Genomic DNA, 21269 nt, shown 5'->3' with positions numbered 1-21269 from the left:
CACACATGTAAATAGATAAACCCTACAAACTACATTTTGGTTTCATTTAATGGAAAGGAACTGCACTAGACAGGACTAAATACCACAGGCTACAGTAAATCAAGACGAAGAAACTCTCTCGAAAGAGAAGTCCTGCAAGTGTCATCTGAATTTTAATGACAGAGTAGTCGATTTTGTTTGTATCACAGACAGCATCAACGAGGACGAGCAAAGGTTAGGATGGCCACTGAGCCAGGGCTGGGGAACCAGGCAGTGTGCTTTCTGTGGTCAGACCTTCAGGGCCTTGGATATTAAACCTTCCCAAAGCTCAGCTGAAAAGAATGGGACAGAAAGTCAGAGATCACCTCTGAAAAGCGCTGACAGGTAAAACTGGTTCATATCTATGAATGGTAAAGAAGAGGACAACTTGCAAACACGCTGGCATTACAACGTGCATACTTAAATTCTCTTCCCACTGCTGCTCAGGAGCTCTTGTTTCCTCCTCGTTAAATTCATGCTTCTTGATATTGCAGATGCTCTCTTTTCATTTCAAATGTATCTGTGTTCACCTTTCTTTCCTTTTCAGTGAAAAGCATGTTAACATCTTCCCTGGAGTCAGACACATGAGAAGGCTTCTACTTGTACTTCCACAAATCAAAAGCAGCTGCTACATGGCATGGCATGGCAGAAGTGGGAACTCTTCTAAATAAAAAGCAGAAGAGTAAAAAGGGGAAAGGAGGACAGAGCAAGTAATAAACAATATAATCTGCAATACAACTGAGGAAGAGAAAAACAAAAGAAACAATCCTCCTCTCCCCCTAATTATTTGTTTTATTTTTCTAATGGCAAGATTTCTTTGTTGAATTTGGGATGAGAAATGTAGGTCTTCTGATGAGAGAAAATTTGCAGAAACCATTAATGGCTTGAAGCATCAAGAAAAAGTGGACTGAAAGGCCTGCTTCACATGCTTCTTCATGGGCTAGGGAACAATATCTAATGGCAAAGGAGAATGAGGAATTCCCTTTCCAACTGTCCTACCCAAGGAATGTCCTTGTCCCTGTTGCACCTTGCTGACTTTCAAGATAACGGGCTGCAGGAATGAGACTGTTAACATCCATCCTACAGCCACTGCATCTCAGAAATCCTTTGACAGAAGAACCTCAGGTGCCCACCACTGAGTCACTTCCAGTTGTAATCTACCATAATATTACAGTGAGTTTGCAGAATATGCAGTTTTTTGATTCAAAGACATCAAGATGTCTTTTAAAAAATGAAGAGACAAAAATCTGCCTTTGGGTCAGATTATCACTGCATTTACCTAGCTTGATCCTTCTATGGCATTATATGAATTTGGCTCTGTCTATTTCTTTTTAAAAAAGGCTACCTTTGGTTTATTTCTTGAATTCACATACACTGCTTTACGCCTGCCCCTCTGCACTCAGGACAGCTAGTGACACTGGATGCTAGACAACCTGAAGATGGTCTCAGTCCTACCTATCAAAGGGCTTTGCGCCAGTATAGCTGAGCGACACAGAGAAGGAAAAGCATGCTCTCTAGAAATGGTTTACTCAGCTTGTAATGAGCTAGAATTCTCATTATCGGTAACACCAGTGCTTACAGTTTATTAGGAGGACTGATGTTCTCTTATTTTTAAACCACACTGTGTAGGTTAAGGCTACCTCACTTAGGAATTGGCTTAATCCCGGCACCACTTTTCAATTCCCCTTTACATTTGGCACGGCGTATTTTGGCAGAACAGAAAATGCCCAATGCATAATGAAGAGCCTGGATAGGGCTGTAATTTTTTTAGATGTCACACATATGCCATGAAAAAACACGGTGCAAAAGCAACTTATACGCACACAAAACTCCTGCCTTGTACAGCCAGCGTTAGTTTTCCAATCAAAATAAGCTTTATGGACAGAGAGATCTTTTTTATGTTTTCTTTTGCCTGTCTACAATATGTCTGCCATTAGACTATAGGTATTGTGGTACATCTAAGCCTTCAAAGCACAGCTCAGGTTTTTAGTTCTCTTACCCTTACAGCCGTAAGAAAAAACTGATGAAAAGTCTTTTCATTGAGAAAATGCTTCCAGCTGAAATACACAGGCAGCCTGAAGCAGCTGGTCAAGTGGGGGCAAGCTGTTCAGCTGAAATGCTGATGTGGCAATGATGATGTATAGTAACAATAATATGTCACCAATGCTCATTACCTTAAGGTTGATGGAAAACAACAGGGACAGTTAAAAAACCGTCGTTCGTTTGAAACCAGCAGCTCCCAAGCTTTCTCATACACAAAGCCATCCGAGGGATGCTGACAGCAGCTAGGCTCATCGTTTCTTAAATTAAGAGCTATGTCCACCTGTAATAACTACAACAGACTACAGGACAGACAATCATTAAGTCAACTCCTCCTTTGACCCTTGATTGTAAGCAGGGAAGTGAGAAGCCAACAGAAGTCAGGAGACTAATTTGACTTGAAACAAGGGATATTTTTAGGGAGGACAACGCAGAGTCAGTGCTCCCATGAAGACCAGAGTGAGTGGGCTACAATTATGGGAGAAGGAAGTAGTAAAAAAAATATTTTAAATTAGCAGAAGCACAGTTTCTGAATAAAGCAGACAGAGAAAACACAGGGATTATTACTCTAACCATGGTGGCCCAGCCTGGATTTGAAAGCAGAGCTGATGCCTCAAATAGCCTAAGGTGTTACATCTGATTCTTCAAACCAATCTGACCCCTTTGAGACAGACAAATACTTCCTTGGGGAAGAGCGTTGTTACATTTCAAAGTCCTAATGTTAACCACTGACTGTCAATCGAGATTCAACAAGCACCCCAATGAGTCATAAAACACTAATTTTCCATTAGACAGCAAGAGAGAAACTGATGACAAGAAACAACAACAAAATTAGCTGTTAAGAGAAACCAGATGGAATGGCAAAAACTGTTCAAAGAAAACTATTAACTTAATATCAAGAGAAAGAAATAACTGTGTAATAGTCACAAATGTCTCAACATGGAGACAAACCGAGCATCAAGGTCAACATAAGGGAGCTTAAATTGGGTGGTTTTGAGATCGCTTCCTGTTACGCTAGGCTAATCTGGGAACTTGATGTTAAATTAGAAAGAAAGGGGGAAAAAAAATATCCCTGAACAAGAGAAACACAAACACCCATGTTGACAGCAGCCTCGCTGCCCATCAGAATGTGCAGAAACCAGGTCCTGGAAAAACATTCTGAAGACATTTCTTTCTCTTTCCATCACTCTCTTGCTACCTCAGTGTCGCCTTCTCTTTTGAAGTGCCAATTTCTATCACTGATGAGCTTCAGATTCACTTCCACTTTACAAAAAAAAAAGGGGGGGGGGTGGGGTGGGGCGGAGAAAAAAGTCAAGTCACCAAATTGCCACTGAAGCACTACTGGCTCTAGTACTCAGAATCCAAACTGCTCACCACTTTTTAAACAACTAAAATTCAGTTTCATCAACCTCTGATACATACAGAAAACATGACTCAAGTTTCAAAATCATGAAATTAGCTTAAAATTCAGAAAACAAGTGCACACATCCACAATCACAGAGGCTGAGTACACCAAAATACAGATGACAAAAATTAGTCAGCAACACTGCCTGGTAACTGCAAGTGACAAGAAGAAAATCTTAGAAAATACGTTTCAAGCATTAGTTAAAAAAGAATAAAACTGAGTAAGATTTAAAAAAAAAACAAAACGCAAAAGAAACCTTTCTCTTCATAACCTTTCTTTCAGTTATATGCAGGACAGATGCATGGGTACGGTGCTTCCATAGCTCAATCCAAAGATCACAAAATTACCATTTCTTTTAACATAATCATCTCATTATTTCAGCACGACTGTTTAGATTTTGCTTTTGAAAGTGTTCCATCTCAGGAAGAACCAACAGTATGTTCTTGTCTCTTTTGCCTGGGGGGTGGGGATGGCGATTGGTTTTTTTTGTTTGGTTAGGTTTTTTTTTTACTAGGATGGAAATTCAGGGTGGGTTTTTTTCCCCCAAAAGAGGCTGCTGTTCAGAGGCAAGGCTGTCTGAGGTTATCACCTAGCCAATAGGTTGAAGTCATTCCATCCCTTGCCACAAGGCAAAATGGACAAACAAGGGATGAGACAAGGGGTGGCGGGGCAGGAATAATCTGTGTAGTCTTTCAGCCCTGAACTGCTTAACCAGAGAAATGGAAATATCACCCTCTTACAATACTCTTCCATATTACCTCACCTTCCCTGAGACAATGAGCTCTTTGAAGCACACCGCATGTCTTTAGGCATTTCTGGACAGCTTTATAGTACCCTTCTGGTATCTGCAGATAACCACAAAATAAGAGAATTTGGAAGAAACAGCATCTGTGGGTATGCTCTGTCCAGCCGTACGATGAAAGGCTTGTGCTGGGTCCTTCTGATTTCCTCATGGCTAGCCTCATAAAGAAAGCACATTATTTTATTTAATCCAAATGAATGAAAAATTATTCACTACCAAGCAGGAGACAAAGTTCAGGGCAAGGTTATTTTAAATAATTTCATTAATTTAACTAATTCAGCTCTCAATCAGACTTTACAGAGCCTGGAAGCCACACTGGGAGAGATAATTGCTACCTCCTTCAAACCCATTGTGGAACTGCTCTCGTGAGAAGCTAAATCACTTCAGCTAGAGTAAAAGGTGACATGAATCTCACAAGTTTTACGCCTAGGAGAAGCAGATGAACTTTACAACATAGGTCCGCAGAGACCTACTTTTCTTCAGCCAATCTGACTCATTACAGCCTAATTTCTGAGGTGACTGTTAAAGGCACTGATTGCTTGGCTGTTCTTGATCATCTCTGCTTAAGCCATGGAAGGTTCCCACACACCTGTAACAGCTGCCAAGCAAATACATGTAGCAGCCCTAGTTATTTGGTGAGCTTGAAGTCAAAGTAATAAAGTAGTGCCAGGAACGGCCCTAATCATTGTCTTTGTCTTTCATCCATGTATAGCAGACAGATGAGAAAGAGATGTTGCTAACGAAGAAATGTATGGATTCCAAGATACATTAGAAAAGTATTTTTAGCAAATGCAACCGTAAGAAAGAAATGCGTAGCTTTAGCAACAAGTGAAAAGAATCTGTAAATGAAAACTACATACCCAGAAGAAGTGATGCTTAACAAATATTAAATTCCAGTGTCAAAAATGCATCAAGAAGAGACATGAAAGGGAAGGAGAACAAGCTACAAAAAGGCATCAAAAAGGAGAAGAGGTGGGAAGAACAGCATAATCTGAAATTCTCTCTGTTCTTTACAGATCATTAAAGATCTGGATAGAAAAGGTTTCTCTTTTTGCTGTCTTTTTTTTTTAGGTGGGGTGGGGGTGTCTTGTTTTCCTCAGCAACTCAGTGTAACAGATCTTGCGAAGTTTAGCTCTGCTGTATTGCTCTGACTGAACTGTCATTTTGTCCTTCTCACATTGTCAATGCAGTGGTAAGGTTTCCCCATTGAGGCTGACTCATTTCTATCGTAGCTGACAGGACTCTTGCTCTTCCAAAACCTTTGTGGTCCTTTGACATGGCTCAGAATGAAGAAGTCTATGTGGCATGTGAAGCATTATTAACAAATACAGAAGGTATGGCTTGGTAGCTATAAACTGGTGGCCATGCTGCATAGGACACAGAGACAATTCTCTGTCAAACCACTCATTGCAAAAGTTTTAGCAACTGGCATCAACTTCTAAACAGTTTACTACCAGACATCCTTACTGAAAGCCATGGGGGCACATTTATCTCTTGAAGGAAGAAAAATGTAGCCAGACAGCAGTACAGTTGAGTAATTTTCACGAAGAGATGGCAAATTGTGCTGATCAGAATCACCAGTGCTAGTTAGGGCCACACTGCCTTTAGCAGTGCAGATAAAAATCCATAGCCACCACTCAGAAATCAACACATCAGAGCTTTGAGGATGACAGTAATCACATATGATTATTTAACAGGAAGCTTAAACAAGAGCTAAGGGCAAACCTGGAGACAAGCCCCTTCCCTGTGTTTCCAGGTACCCCTAGTACCTCTGCTGAAAGAGAATTTCCCCTCAGAGGGGAACAGCCCAACATCAGTTCTAGTGAGGGAAGTGCTCAAATCACTGATTTTTGAGTCAGGGAGGTATGTGTTCATGGTTTCATTGTTGTTTTTACACACTCCTTGGGCAAGCCACTTCAATTTATACTTCAGTTCTTCAGGGCAAAATAATGGAGCAAATAAACCTTTTTCTTGCCACGTGAGCTCACTTTCTTAGGCGGAAAGTTTTGAGAGACCAAAGATGTCCTTTTTCTACAGATCTACGATACCTACTACCTAGTAAAACAGGACATAACGTAAGGAGTATTCAGTGCCACTGTTACACAATGACATCAAAAAATAATGCTTGAAGAGCAAAAGTACCCATTGTCAAAACTGCCTTTAGGCGAAGCCGTGTATAAACCTCACAGAAACTCTAAATTAGTCACCAGAAATTGGAAGTGGAGCAGGCAAGGACCACGCTAAGAGCTAAGCATGGCTGCCAGAAGTCCAAAGGAGTATCTGTAAAAGTTTAAAACATACAGGGTAAGAAGTATTTCTAGACAAATCAACAGCAGTAAGAATTATCTCGCCATGACTGATGCCAAGGTTTAACCTTTCAAAAGCAGCACACTGTCAGGCAGCTCGACATTGACACCCCGAGGTAACCAAACTCAGTCTGAGAAGGAAAGGCACTCATGCACAGAAGACAGGTTTTGTGCTCAGTCAGAATCTCTCTGAAGCCGGCATTCCTGACTCCTCGTTTTATTGGAAAGAGATTGTAATGGCCAAACATGACTCTTCTAACCAGCGGGAGAAAAAAATGCTATTAACCTCTCACTCTGATGTACTTGAAGACTGTTTCCCTGCTGCTAAGATGGTTTGTCAGGCTGAAGTTTTTGGGGCAACAAAGTTGAGAAACCACTTTCAATTAGAAGTTGAATTTTCTCTTCTGATTTTTATATACAAAGCCCAGGCCGTATTACTTTCACAGCCTTTTGACAGACCAAAACTGTACTTCTATCTGCATCCCCATAGAAAAATGAACAAAAGAACCTAAACAACAAACCAGTATTACTAATTGATTGAATTTATATTCCAAATCAGACACCAAACATTTTGTGACTACAGATCAGAACATTTACTAAAGACATTCCAAGGAGGAAATAAATTTCAAATGGAATTTTCTAAAAAATGTACTAAATATAAGTAAGTCTTTTTTGAGAACTGCCACACCGGCTATGCTCATTTTCCTGTGAATTCTTCCATCTTCAGCATGAGAGAATAAACAAGAAAACTTCAACACTCTTATTACTCAAACTCATCTTTGAACCAGGTCTAAGAAAGGCTAGTAGTCTAGGAAAACAAACAAACAAAAAAATCCAAAAGAAAAACCAAGATTTTCCCCAAAGGAAGTTATCAAAAACTTAGCACAGTCATAATGGGTAAATAAGCTGGGAGATTTTCTGTTCTCTTTTTTGCAGACAAGTGAACTAAGTTTAGAATAATTCCCAGACATATCACTTTAGCTTTAAGTGATTACTTGATTGTTATATCTACCTGCAAACGGATGTCTGGTTAAGAAGTTATTTCTAAAATCAATAGTATCTGGGTCTGGATTCCTAAATTCTATTACATTCTAAAATTAGCCTGGTCCCACAGCTAAGGGCTTATGGAATACAGTTCAGTTAGTAACCATGGAGCAACACCTCTTGCTTAAAACTGCTTTAGTAACAGGGGTCTGGAAGGTGAGTAGTGCAACCACAGTTTCTAGCAATGATGCCAGGAAATATTCAGGAAACTACAGAGCAAGAAGGCCAAACCGGGCAAGTTTAGTGAATCATTCACTAGTAGATTTGTGAATAAATCTTATATATTGCAGCTTTTGTAATGGAAAGGTATTTAAAAAATTAAATAGTTTGGCATTTTTTCCCTTCTTCCCCTGAAAGCATTAATAAATGCATCAACTCCAAGATATTTGGGGATAGGATTTTGTCAAATTCTTTCTGTACACCAGGTAGTATAGGCTGACTAGCTCTGTGTTTTCTAAGCTACCACAGACAGAAGGAAAGGCTAACACATGGTACATATCTAAGTAAAGGTTTGGACAGGTTTGTTTGGGTTTTGTTTTTTTAAATAGGAAGTTTTCACAGCAGAAGGAAGTCACCACCAGTGGAGTGTCACCAGGAGAGTTAATACAAAACTGCCTGAAAAGCCAGGTTACTAGCGAGGTGGCAAAGCTTACTTCCTGCACAGCCTCCTGCCATCAGCCAAGGCAAGGTACAGAACCACCTAACTGCACCAGGTAGTAAAACAGATGACATGCAGCCTGGATAAATGTCAAGTGACAGTCTGAATTTTACATATTCAAGGATGGGGTCCAGGGTACTTAGGAATACAATCTTCAGGTTATAAAAGTAATTCTACAGAAACATCAGCTCAGTGCTTGACAGCAGAATAAAAACTCCCAAGTGTTTGTAATTATCAAGGACAGAAAAGAAACCAGGAAACCACGATCTACAAACCCAGAAAAGCCATTTTAAATACTGTGTGCAGTTCTCACCCCACAAAAATCAAACAAGTGTTAGCAAGACATACGAAAACGATACAGAAAGAGTAATGGGGTGTCTGAATGTATGAGTGGTTTCCATGCAAAAAATGACTAAATAAGACTGGGGCTCTTCAACATGGAAGAGAGGTAACGGAATCACAGCAGCCACAGAAAAAATAATTACAAAACCATCTCCTGTCTCTCCAGTAAAACACACGCAGAACATCCAATGAAATGAGCATTTCAGAATAAAAAAGACACTATTTCTTGCACAATCCATACAGCGGCACTCTGCCTCAGACAGTTTTTGATGCTCAGAGTTTTATTTGGGTTCAGAAAAAGCTACTGGAGGATTAGTGGAACAGGAATCTATTGAGAATATTAAACACAAACACAGAAGAGACCCTGAGCTATAAATCAGTGAAGACTGGAGAGCTTTCTGGGGAGGCATCATTATATGGTTGATGATATGCCTACTTTTAGACAGATTACATAATTACATGCCTGATTTTACACTAGTCCCTAAGCATCCCCTGTTGCACACTGCCACAAAGTACTTTGGTCTAACCTGGTACAGCAGTTCTTATGTTCTCAATTCTAGCTATGATCTTGACTTTGCTGACAACTTTAGCATTCCTGTTACTGTGAGCATAAGGGACTGTTCAGGTCTTGGAGTCAGTTCTCTGGAACAATCATCACTCATAAGACATGCCTCTAATGCTGAAGGGTTCAAGAAAACATTATTTCATACACCTGTATAGGAGACAATTCTTTTCAGAAATTGAATTTAGACCTTAATAAAAAATAGACAAATCAGAAAAACAATAATGCATGACAGGAAGGGAGCAGGGGGGAAACAAAAAAAAGATGCCATCAGCACCTCAAATACCCGTAGAGCAGGGATGCAGTCCGATGGAGTTACATTAGGATGACCCTAGGAAAAGGACTGTGCTCCCCTCTGCAATATGACAAAAGAAAAATTGATTTCCAAAATCCCAGACTGCAGAAGCTGCTGTCAGTTCCTTCCTAACCTCCATTTTCTCAGTGCTTTCAAGCTGCTAGCTTTCACCAGCTTCACACCAGCTCCTCCAGCAGCACAGAAAAGCAACATTGGCTAAAGCTCTCCGCAGAGTTCAACACACAGGTGGTCTGACTCTGAGAGGTCTAACTGGCCTATCTGTATTCATGATTTTGTATCTAAGCTTGGCAAAGGTCATGAGCATCTGTACGTCAATATTTACAAAGTGTGTTGAAATGTCTTTCTGTTAGCTTTAGGCTGGGATGTTGCATGTGTCTAGTCACCTCACTTCAGTGTCCTTCTCTAAACATCACCAAGAGGCAAATACATGACTGGGGAGCTCCGAGGCACAGCTGCAATGACACACTACCATTTACTGTGCTAAACAGCAGAACGCTACTTTACCTCCAACCTGGTCATTTGCTGTTACTTTAACATGAATACACAACTAAACCAGACCAAACCAGAGCTGTATGGCCAAGACAGCATGTTGCTCAGCCCTGTGCCCAAGACTTGCTCAGAGAGAGGTGGCATACGGGTTGGCATTATCCCCACGCTAACATGCTCACACAGCTCTGTATCCCCACGCTAACATGCTCTGTATCAGCAAGACCTGACTTGCAGTCAACCCATGGAGATGCACGTGGCTGCCCGACATCCCTCTGTCCCTGCCAAATCTTACACAGGGTCACACCATCCCCACTGGAAGCTCCGTATTTCTGCCTGCTCTGCAGTCATTCCCAGGCTGGAGGAAAGGATGGACAACACCGTTTGTTGTTTCTGTTCAGGTATCAGCGTGTTCAGTGCCTTTTGGAGAATAGCATGCAGAGGTTTGGGGAGGTGTTGCTGGGGGGAAACAGTCTCTGTCCCTCCTTTTACTGCCTTGTCACCAGTGGCCAAGACATGGCCATGATGAAGTGGCCAAAACCATCACAGTGTTGAAGCACGAGGAGATGATGGCAGCCCTTTGCCCTCCTCCACCAGATCAAGGTGCAGAGATCTCCAGCCTGGCATGCTGTACTTCCTCAAGGAGTGCAGAGGGTCCTGCCTCCTGAAAGCCCTACTGCTGTTTCCCTCCCAGCCACATCCATGGGAGGAAGCCAGACACCATTCCTCCCCACTGCCAGCAAAGGATGGAGGCAGAGGGCCACCCCACTCTGGGGGAAGAGACAGCAGCAAAACCATAGGGAAACTGGCTGACATTGAGAAAAGGCTAGATGGCACAGGGCAGGCTACAAAACTGACACCATGAATGAACGGTAACATATACTCCACCTCAATTTTACACCATTTGTCATGACAAGCAATTTGGCCACAGACCCACCATGGCACCGGAACACTGCCCACCATTAAGGTTTCTTGGAGACAGCCTAGTGGCAGAAGGCCATGGACTGAAAATAGGTTCATTTTACACTACTTATCTGATTTTTCAATCTAAATTTATTCTTAAATCGTTTTTTTTTTAAATAAAAAACCCAACAAACACAAAGTTATCTCTGTTCTCACCACAGACCTACCTTTAAAATTCCTTGTCACCTAAGAAATAAAGAATCCTGAAGTTTCTGCACTGCTCAATAGGTCCTAAAAAGAGAGGCCGCCATGGTTAACCTTCCCTCTTTTTTACTACTTTTCCCAAGGACATCACAGATGCAATCATTTCATTTAAATGTTGTTACAATACAAAACTGCCTTTCTATCACAGAACTAGCTAATAACTCCTCTTCCATTCCCTTTTTAATACCAACATAAGCATACTCTTCATTTCAGTTTGTGTCATTTCTGGCTGCTGCCAAATACTGAATATTTTAATTGCATTTTTGACTCTGCCATTGGGAACCTTGATATTTCATTACAAAGAGACACTGAGATAGGAGACAAAACTGGGAAGGAGTTTTATCAAGTCAGTCTCAGTCCTGGTCCCTGCCACCGTTTGAATACAGAGTATCATCGTTCCTCTTCTGGTTTGATTCCGCCTCTTCAGTGATCCACACAAAAATAACCACAAAATTGGATCTGTGCCCTTTTTTCCCTTATTCATAGGCTGGGGGTTTTTTGTTCAAGGCAAACTCTCACCTTCCTGGACCTGCACGTAATGCCTGAAGTGCTCTGCTCTGTCTAAATTATTTTCCTCACTCTTTGATGACAGAGTGAATATTTTGCAACATTTGTTGATATTTTGATCCAGAACATTTCCCAGGCATGTGAAAGTTCCTTATTTAATAATATTTTTACTATTAAATAATAATGTCTGAATTTTAAAAAATTGTAAGCAGCAGAATAAAACTTCTGTCCCCAAGAGTGAGATTTTATGATCTACAGTGTCATAGTCCATCTGGGTCCTTCATGCTTCAGCTGCATGAGAATTTTGAGGAATTTTTGAAGCACAGGCATAAACCTGAGCACTTTCAGATGGCACATCAAACACTCTTATCTGGGCCCAAAGTGGTTTAAGCCGCAGGAGAACATGCTTGAGTCCTCTCTGTGCCAATAAGGTTGTAATTGCTGTTTTGTGCTACAGTGATAGCATAAAATTTTATTTGATTAATAAATAAATAAATAAAAAAAATCTGCCTGGGTGGGTGGCAGGGCAGCTGAATACAGACAAGATCTGAATGTGGGTAGTTGAAAGAGAACACCACAGAGATGCTTTTAGAAAACTTCATTTTAAACTATCAACACATCCACTCAGTATATTAAACATGCAAGTGCGGAAATAACTCTTCCTTCCCTATACCCTGATGACTAGACAACACAGTTCTGGACTCCAGGCGTAAGAGTACTAAAGCAGTAAAATACACTTTAATGCTAAACAAACAAAAAAAAAGAACACAAATCTTAAAAGTTTAAATCACATAATCCCAAATCCATCTCTTAATTCCGCTGATTTCAATCAAGTAACTGAATGCATGGGACCTCACAAGTCTAATAAAATCCTGATAGCAAGCTTCCATGAAACAAGGATCTTATATGTTGAAAGGTCATACGATCTGTTGTAGAAGAGTGTTAGATCTGTCACCTCTCTATCTCATGACAAATATTGAAGCATCTGCAAACTTTAAGCAGCAGACCAACTCTCACTGTATGTACAGCATACAAATTTCAAGAACTTTTAACATGTGAAGTCAAAAGGAGCTTCAGTTTTTAAGTTAGCATTTCAAGTTATTTAGGACTCCTAAATTAGTACTGATTTCCCCCCTGCCCAAAGCTCCAGGCTGATAGTGTGTGCGACGGAGTCATTCCCAACTGTTAACTAAAGGAAGAATGAAATGTCGCTAAATATCATATTCTTGCGTACATGCAAATTCTATGTAGATGATCAAGTCATCTTGGAAGACAACATACTGGCAGGCAGCATACATTTAAGCTTCCCCAAAAGCACATGATCATTAATCTTCTCCTGGAGGATTTTACATAAATCTGACAATTTCTGCTCCCACCAGTAATGCTTATTTATTAAACCCTGACTGGACTTCAAGCTATCGTTTTGAAAAGAAAACAACTTGCCTCCACAGAAAAGCAATGTTTCATCCTAGTTGTCTAGCAGGGAGTCTTTGATTTTTTGCACTTTCAAGTTTGGTTTTTTTAGCAGCCCATCTAAATAAATAAATAAATAAGTTAAATCCTCCCCAAACCAAAGCAAACCCCCCAACCAGGAAAGGCAGGCAGGCGGGATGCTCACAAGCACGGTGCGGTTAGCAGCCAGAGGCAGCATACATGCTTAGACACACAAAGCAAATAACATTTGAATATTCTTGCCAAATGAGATTATGTGTTTGTATATCTCCTTCTCTCACACATGCAGAAACACACATTATACAGCAAATAATGCTCACAGAACAGAACAAAGCCCCTTTGTTATTGTTCCGTAAGGTTTTGCAAAATCCCCTTCTTTGTCTAAAACTGAACTAATAATGTTGCTCGAGCCCTGATGATCTAAATATACAAACCTTGTACACAGAAGTAATATAGATTTCTTTTAGAATGACAACATTAGAAAATACAGACAAGCTTTTGTGAACAGAAGCCTCAATTTACAAGCATCTTTATTCGGGGGGGGGACTAGTAAATACTGCAGCCATTCAAGTGCAGACACTCTGAAAGGACACAATTGGAGCTTAAGGCTTACCACATCCAGCTGTGTTTTAACAGACTCTCTTACGGTTACCTCCCCCCAAATGAAAGTGCTAATACCAATACAATTAAAACACCAGCTTCAATAAAAAGCACCCAAAAAATGTCCAAACACCAGCGAGTTATATGTTTGCTTTTCAATCCTCAGCACCTTCAGAAGAATGTTAGCGTGAATGAAGGAAAGGTGCTTAAACACCAAAAAAGGCAGCTTCACAATTATAACTGAACCAAGTATCACACTGAAAGGGATTGTTCACGTAGCACTCTAACGAGGAGCCTCTACAGCAGCCTCTCTTGACAGGCTGCCCTGACGTACATATTTGTTTTGCAGGGCTTAACAGCACCCCTACAATGAACTGTAAGATACTGCCAAGATACTATGCTGACAAGGCATTCTCCTACCTGAAGCTTCATTTTCCAGCATGAATGCATGTGTGTATCCTCAGTGTAGCTTCCTCTGGTTGCATGACTCCTGTTATTCAGACTAAAGAGACGGAGCTGTGTAAGCAGAGCTGCTGACTGCCCTACATTTGCCTGCAGATGAAGAGAAAGAGTTGGTGCTGTACTTGCCTGGGCTTGTTTAAGCCCCCTAAATATAATACTAGTGTAGCTCAAACTAGACTAACTACTTCCTCCAGCTGATCCCAGTGAAAAGAGCTTGTGATGAATAATGCATGAGAACTCCTATGAACACACTCCATTCCTTGCAGCAGCTCATGCCCACCTCTCCCCTTTCCCTGAAAGCAATCCCTAGCAATTTTTTTGTTCTATGAAGCATAAAAATTCTCCCAATGTCCAGAGCAGGGAGGATGCCCCTCCCAGATCCATTTTCTTTCCTCCACTCGTTAGTCAAACTAATAGATCTGGTGATTTATTTTTTTTTTTTAAGATAAAAATCTGCGCAGCTAGAAGCCAAAGAAAACATGATAAGCACAGAGCCATATGTCTGGACTACACAATCCTAGTCAATTCAGTTGCTTAGTAATTAATTTTTCTTATTCTTAAGGGCTGTGATGCGAGAGGCTGTATAAAAAGATGAACAGCAAAAACTGAGAAAGAATGTGACAGACCAGAAAATAATACAGCACAAAGAAGGTGGAAAAAAAAATGCCTGCTGTAGCTGGCAAGTTCAGTTGACTGTTTAGAGAGAAAAGATACTGCTTAGGAGAACTTGGTGGGCGGAAGAATATGGGGGATAAATTCACATGCTGCTTTTCTTGAGCAATAAATTCCGCTATGTCAGTACAACTTTGCAAGCTAACTACAAAAATTACTTACTTTCAGATATTCTTCCAAAGAGTGAACAAACCCAGGACTAATTTGCAAGTATTTTATTTGCAAGTGCAATTACTGCAATAGGAAAATGTCAATACATGCCACTTGTGGTTTCAGTCCTATTTCTCAGAATTGTTTTGCTTTGATTTCGCTGTTAGATACACAATGAATTATTTGGCATCTCTTTATCAGTTACCTGCTGCAATCCAAGTGACATTGCTGTCTTAACACAACTGACAAGGCTCTTACAAGCCATTAGCTGCCTGTAAAGGAAACGTGGCTTTAATGTTACCATTTGCAGTGAGAGAGTGTGTGCAGCTTCCTAAACCCTGAACCACAGCTTTTCAGTTTGGGCATAACTTAACTCTAGACATCTCTGAGGCTGCATTTTTCAGGTCACATCACAGCTCAGCGACAGTCCCTGCTTTCTACCCCCACCTCAGGTGACTTACGCAAAAAAAGACAGCGAAAAGGTGAAGACAACTGAGAAAGGCCAAAGAGAAAGAGATACTCAACACATTGGAGTGACCTAGTGCTCAGCCATGACTGGTGGTTATTTTCAAAAGTACTCCTCTTTCACCTCTGCTAAGGATCAAAGCTAAACTTAGGATTCTCCAGATGACACTATCCAGGCAGTAGCATTTATGGTCACACTTTCCCTAGGATACCTCTGACCCTGGGAATGCTATACACACCACAAGGCAGAGGAGGGGATTTCCCTTCCCTTCAACTGCACTTTTTTCCAGACCAACTCCATCTTCTCACCCTCAGCAGTTCCCTGCCCCATCCACTTCTAAACTGAGGTTTTCAAATGACAGCACCATATTCAAAATTCAATTTTACACAAAATTACACGGTACAAGCCTTGTGGCCAGGGCCACTCTGTACGTAACTTTGTTTCTCATACTCAAGGACAACACCCTGAGCTAGACGGACCTTCTGTCTCATCCACCACAGCTGGTCCCATATCCTCAGCACTCTGCAGAATTTGCTGTTTCTTCCTCCCCCCAGACCAAATATTTCTTTTCAAAAAGGAAAAGCACAATACAAAATCAAATCCACACAAACATTATCAGAGCCATAAACAAAGGCTGGGGAAATGCTTCACTTACCAATACGCTATGGATAAACCTCAAGGAGGCAAAGCTTCCTAATATTTAAAAACACAGCCCTAACGTCCTCCTTCAGCTCCTCCACCACAATTTTAAAAATGGGAACCAAGAAGCTTCCAGAGAATTAGCAGGGCTGCCTGAAGTGAGAAGGTGGAGGCTCTGCATTAACCCAGCCTTGTACACCACAAATTCAAGGAATGCGATTGGGCTGAACATGACAGATGCAGGAGGGCTGCTTCATGGAGAGATCTTCCATTTCTGCAAAGGATGCCAAAAGGGCTACACCTTGTTAGAGGTAACATAATCACATGGCATAACTCAGATTCTACACTATAAACAAACAGCAGATTAAACAGCTGAAGTGAATCATTTAGAGTGCAATCTTACTTTTAAACTTAATAGTTTTTAAACAGGGTATGTTACATTCATGTCTATACAACTGACTCAATTTCAGAAACCGCAGCAAATAGTAAATAATAAGCTGCAAGATTAGCTCTGTCAATGGCTGGGTTCAAAACTCATCCCCCTATTTTCATACCAGATGAGCTTCTGCTAAACAACAGAATGCTCTTCCCTCTCCACGCCTGCCTTGCAGACTCTCCTGCAGTCTCACAGTGGTGCCTGGTTTTGGCTCACACAAGACTTGTGCAAAAAGCACTTTGTAAACAAAATCTCTGCCTTAGTTCAACCTAGGCAACTGCACCGCCATGAATTCACTCTCCAGATGTTATCTTTAATATCTAAAAGATAATGTTGAATTCTGAGGTGTTTTTTTTTTTCCCCAAGGGCTGTAACTCTGAGGCTAATGGAAATGGATTGCTGGGGGAGGATGGGCGATGACACACATGATAACTGCCATAAACACGTATTTGTGAAGCTTTATGTACAGGGAAGTATGTATTTAGGCTCAATTAATAATTTTATAGAGTCCTTTGGATACTTACCCTCTTCCTCTTAGTACTTCAGGTTAGTTCAAAGGTTATGAGGGTTTGTTTCCAAATTCAACAGGTATATTACCATTACAAAGAATTATAGGAACGCAGCAGGCTGGAAAACAAATCCAGTTTAATTACATTCTGCACCAGCATTTCACCGATGGACTCTCAGCAGAACTACACCTACATGTGGCACATAGGACTACTCCCATGACACCAGGTGTTATGAGTAAGTTTCCAGGAGAAGCAAACCAGAACACAGATGAGCATGACAGTAATTAAACACTTTTTATTATTTCAGAACATTCTCTCCTTTGGGTACTCAAATTAAAACATATGAGAAAATTAAAGCTTATCTGCCTTCTAAAAAGCGTCCTTCATAAGGATTTAAACAAAAAAATAGTGCTTCCTAACTTTTTAAAGAATAATGAGCTCAAATGTTTTCTGAATCCATCCATTTATTTAATGTAGCATAAAAAGTTTGTGTTTCTAAAAACCTAATGTCTGAAAACGATGGAATTTACACTGATTGTCCATTTAAAAACACCCATCCATACACAATTCCCCCAATTCCTATGTATCACAGCTTCAAAAAAAAAAAAAAAAGGAAACATGGATATTGACAGTCTAAAGCCACATGGCAAACAACTCCAAAGTGACATGAGTTAATGAGGTGATACCTGACTACTTAGGCTTAACATACTGTTGAGTCTTGCATCCCCAAAATAAAGCAATTTGGGGTCTTTTTCCCCCATCAAATATTAAACATTCTATTATGTAATAAAATATTGGAATTTAACCAATATGTTAATTCTTACATTTATGAGGCTAAGAAGAGCAGTTTAAAAATTAATGGCATTCTGATGAACAGCTTTGTATTTATTTAAAGTTAACTGCATTTTGTAGCATTCTCCTGCATGCCCGAACAATCATGTTGCCACCATGAAAGGAAAAGACATAGGAGAGGGCTGACCAAAGCAAGAACTGTGCTAGCAAAATCATCTTTCATTCATGCGCGCTTATTAGGTGAGACTTGAAATAGTATGTATGGCTTCAGCTCACAGACACATCACTTCATTACGTGCTTATGCTAGGGGCCAAGCTGAATAATTTTGTTAAGTATTTAGCTACTGGCTGGCCAGTTAATTTTACAGTCAAATCTTGTACAGTCTATTTAGTTTCTCCCATTTTTAAATAACTGCAGCCTCCTGGGGAAATTCTCTAGTAGACCATCTGCTCGTTTCCTATAAATCCTCCTTTCAGACCTTACGCAAATTTCCAAGCTGCCAATCAGAACTTCTTTGATGTCTGGGTAAAAAAAAAACAACTCAACTATTCTGAACTGAAAGGGGCAGCACAAAAAGATCAGTTATCCCCTGACCAGTAAAATAACAATTGCAAAGTGGGCCATTTCTCTGCAGCGCATCTCAAGCAGCAGGTACACCTTCAGTGGGATGAGCGCTTATGGTCCTCCCTGGCCACAGGTTAGGAAAGGATGGTCATGATCTAGGGACAATTTATCTTGCATTTTTAGCTCATTTATTCTCTCCTAAGTTTCTGTGTGCCCGAGCACCTTGTTTGTGACCATCTCAGTTGGTACTGCCTGGGAACAGCTGATGGATGTTTCCCAGGTCTGACCCCAAAGGAGGGTGGAGGGAAGGAAGAACCAATTTGGATGGCAAAAGCACAATGGCAAAAAGGTGGGATGAGGAGATGTTAAATACCAAGCAGTGTTTCCTGTCCATGAACTCGCATAACCACACTTGTGCAAGTGCTGCAGTGCTCCTCTCTGGTTTATGCAATGCTGCAGGCTGTGCAGACCCAATGTTACACCAGACTTTTTCCAAACAAACAAGGCCAGAGGGAGTTTCAGCAATCAGAAACACAATGAAGGAGCTAACAGACTTGGATCCAGCAGATGTTTCTCTGAGCTTATGTGAATTTAACAGCGGAAAAAGATGAGGATTTTGTATGTATTTTAAATGAAATTAGCACCAGCATCTGAACTCCGTACCAGGCATTAACAAATACCACAGAACATCCCATGCTGCCATGGAACAGGCAGAAAGACAGCAGTACCTCTAGGCAGGAGCTGCCTTTTTGCTGCTGCCTGTGCCTAGTTCAAATACTTGCCACCGCAGCAGTACATTCACAACGCTGCAACGCAATGTAATAGTGCTTACCCAAGTACTGTGGGTGTCACTAATGCACCTACAAGAGTGGGGTGTAACAATACGGCCTGTAGAATTTTTCCAAAAAGCATTAAAAGATTGATTCCAGAAAAAAAACAAAACAAAAAAGCAACAACACACCAAATCCTCAAAAAGGACTTCACAACTTCACACTAGAGGAAACTGGGTGACTGAACATGAAATAAAAAAATCAAGAAACTAAGTGGCGTATTGAGCTTCCTAAATGGTTTTACTTCCCCTCACATCTACAGTTTGGGCTCTTTCTTCTGCTTTTTGGCCTTAGAAAATATAACTGAGTTCAGAATAGTGGATTACACACAAGCTTTCCCCAACAAAACCACACTTGCAGGAACTAGTTAACAGACTTTCACAAACATTTGAGAAATCTAAGAAAAAAAGTAAAAAACAGAACTTTGTTATAAAAAGGAACTGTAAGAGCTTCCTCAGAAGTTCTTTAAAAAAAACCAAACCCAACCCCCCATCAGATTCAAAACTCATGACAGCTAAAACCCACCTAAATATTGCACAAGGAGAATTCACCAGAAAGGATGTAACAGACATGTTGGTCATGGCTCTGCATTAAACACTCCCAAAAATTCTGGTTATAAACTAGAACCTCAGGCTTCACAGTTATTTCTGTCCTAATGACTGAACTGAAAAACAGCAGGGCCATAAAAATAGGCTGATCTCATCTGCCTTCCCTCACTCTGTAATCCACCAAGACTTGTGTGTGCCTTGGCTGGGTTTACTGCAGGTAGCCAGACAGAAGCCAGTTTTAAAGGAGGACTTCAACGATCTACTTCTTGTGTTCCTGTTGGTTACCCCACAGCATCTGTGGGGACAGACAGTGCAGGAGGCATCAGAGCCTGCTGCCGAACTGTTGGTGGTGGATGTGCGAGTCAAGGGACCGTGGTGGACATTTTCTGGAAGAGGATAAATCCTCAGAGGGGGCCAGAGGATAGATACCTGGGTTTTGCTGGATGAGACACCTGCAAATGGCACTTTCAAAGTAGTTCCTTTAAATGAGTAGCTGTAGCACCAGAGGTGGGGAGATGTCAAAGAGAAGTCTTTAAGGAACTGCAGGGCTCTTGTAATGATTAGCTACCTGCTACAGGCTTTACAGGTGGGCTTCTTTTGGAAAGGTCAGACTGAAACCAACAAAGCTGCTAAAGTATTTAGATCCAGGTATCAGAATTTGTGAAAGAAAATATCTGGATCTGGAGATGATGCTTAGCAGCACATTCAGTACATATTTTTGAACTCTCACGGGGCAGTAGGAGCATTCCTGGCAGACTGGAGGCAGAGCAGCAGGGCCAGGCAGAGACTAAAACTGGGAACGCTTTCAGGAGATAAGCAGCTGCTACCAGTCTTGTTCGGCGTGAGACCAGGTGGACTGGGGGGAGTTCAAAATGCTCATAAACGTAGGAGCAACAGCAGTGCTGTGCTCTCTGCTGTATCCACATTCAAAAAGAAACAGAGGTTTATAGATGATAAAGGGGAAAAAAATAGAACAAAACAGCATGGTGTGGACACGATACAGCAGGAACTGAAGGTCCGAGGGGAACAATGCAGCCCAGCCACGGAGATCCTCTCTCTCTCCCTAGCTGCATTTGTGGGAAAGGCCCAGTTTCCCATGGAAACTGCAAACTCCTATACTCCAGTCAGTTCATTCGAGTAACCATTAGGAAGCATCTTTCAAAGCGGCATTATTTACTCAAGCTCCAAAATACACCGAACAAAGGGTGTAAAACAAGGCCTTAATACCTGGGTGCATTACCCACTCCCAAAATTCTCTCTGCTAACTCTTGCAGACGAAACATCCCTCACACCAGCTGAGCTCAGGATGCAATTGGGATAAAGCGCTGTCTTGCCGCAGACATGCTTACCCTATCTATTTTGTTGGGGTTTTTTGCCAGCCTATTATCTCCTCTTAACACTTCCCTAGAGTCTGTTTTAGCTCACCAAAACTCCCACCTTCACTATGTCTGATATGGTGGAGCATTTAGTTTTATTTCTTTTCCCAAATGTTTCC

General features: G+C 41.0%; 1 protein-coding gene across 11 annotated transcripts in view; it reads right to left on the bottom strand.

Annotated features, from left to right (window-relative positions):
* Positions 1–21269, bottom strand: part of MARCHF8 (membrane associated ring-CH-type finger 8) — a 99496-nt gene that overhangs the window by 37955 nt on the left and 40272 nt on the right. For 7 of the 11 annotated variants that reach the window (XM_055720171.1, XM_055720168.1, XM_055720170.1 and 4 more), the window contains one exon: positions 14126–14257. The exons of the other annotated variants lie outside the window; for them this stretch is intronic. In XM_055720171.1, the coding sequence (XP_055576146.1) occupies positions 14126–14257 (132 nt within the window). The remainder of the gene's footprint in view (positions 1–14125; positions 14258–21269) is intronic. 11 annotated transcript variants of the gene reach the window in all.

The sequence above is a fragment of the Falco cherrug genome, chromosome 9, assembly GCF_023634085.1.
Source record: "Falco cherrug isolate bFalChe1 chromosome 9, bFalChe1.pri, whole genome shotgun sequence".
NCBI classification, from domain to species: Eukaryota; Metazoa; Chordata; class Aves; order Falconiformes; family Falconidae; genus Falco; species Falco cherrug.
This window is presented reverse-complemented; position numbering and strand designations above follow the sequence as displayed.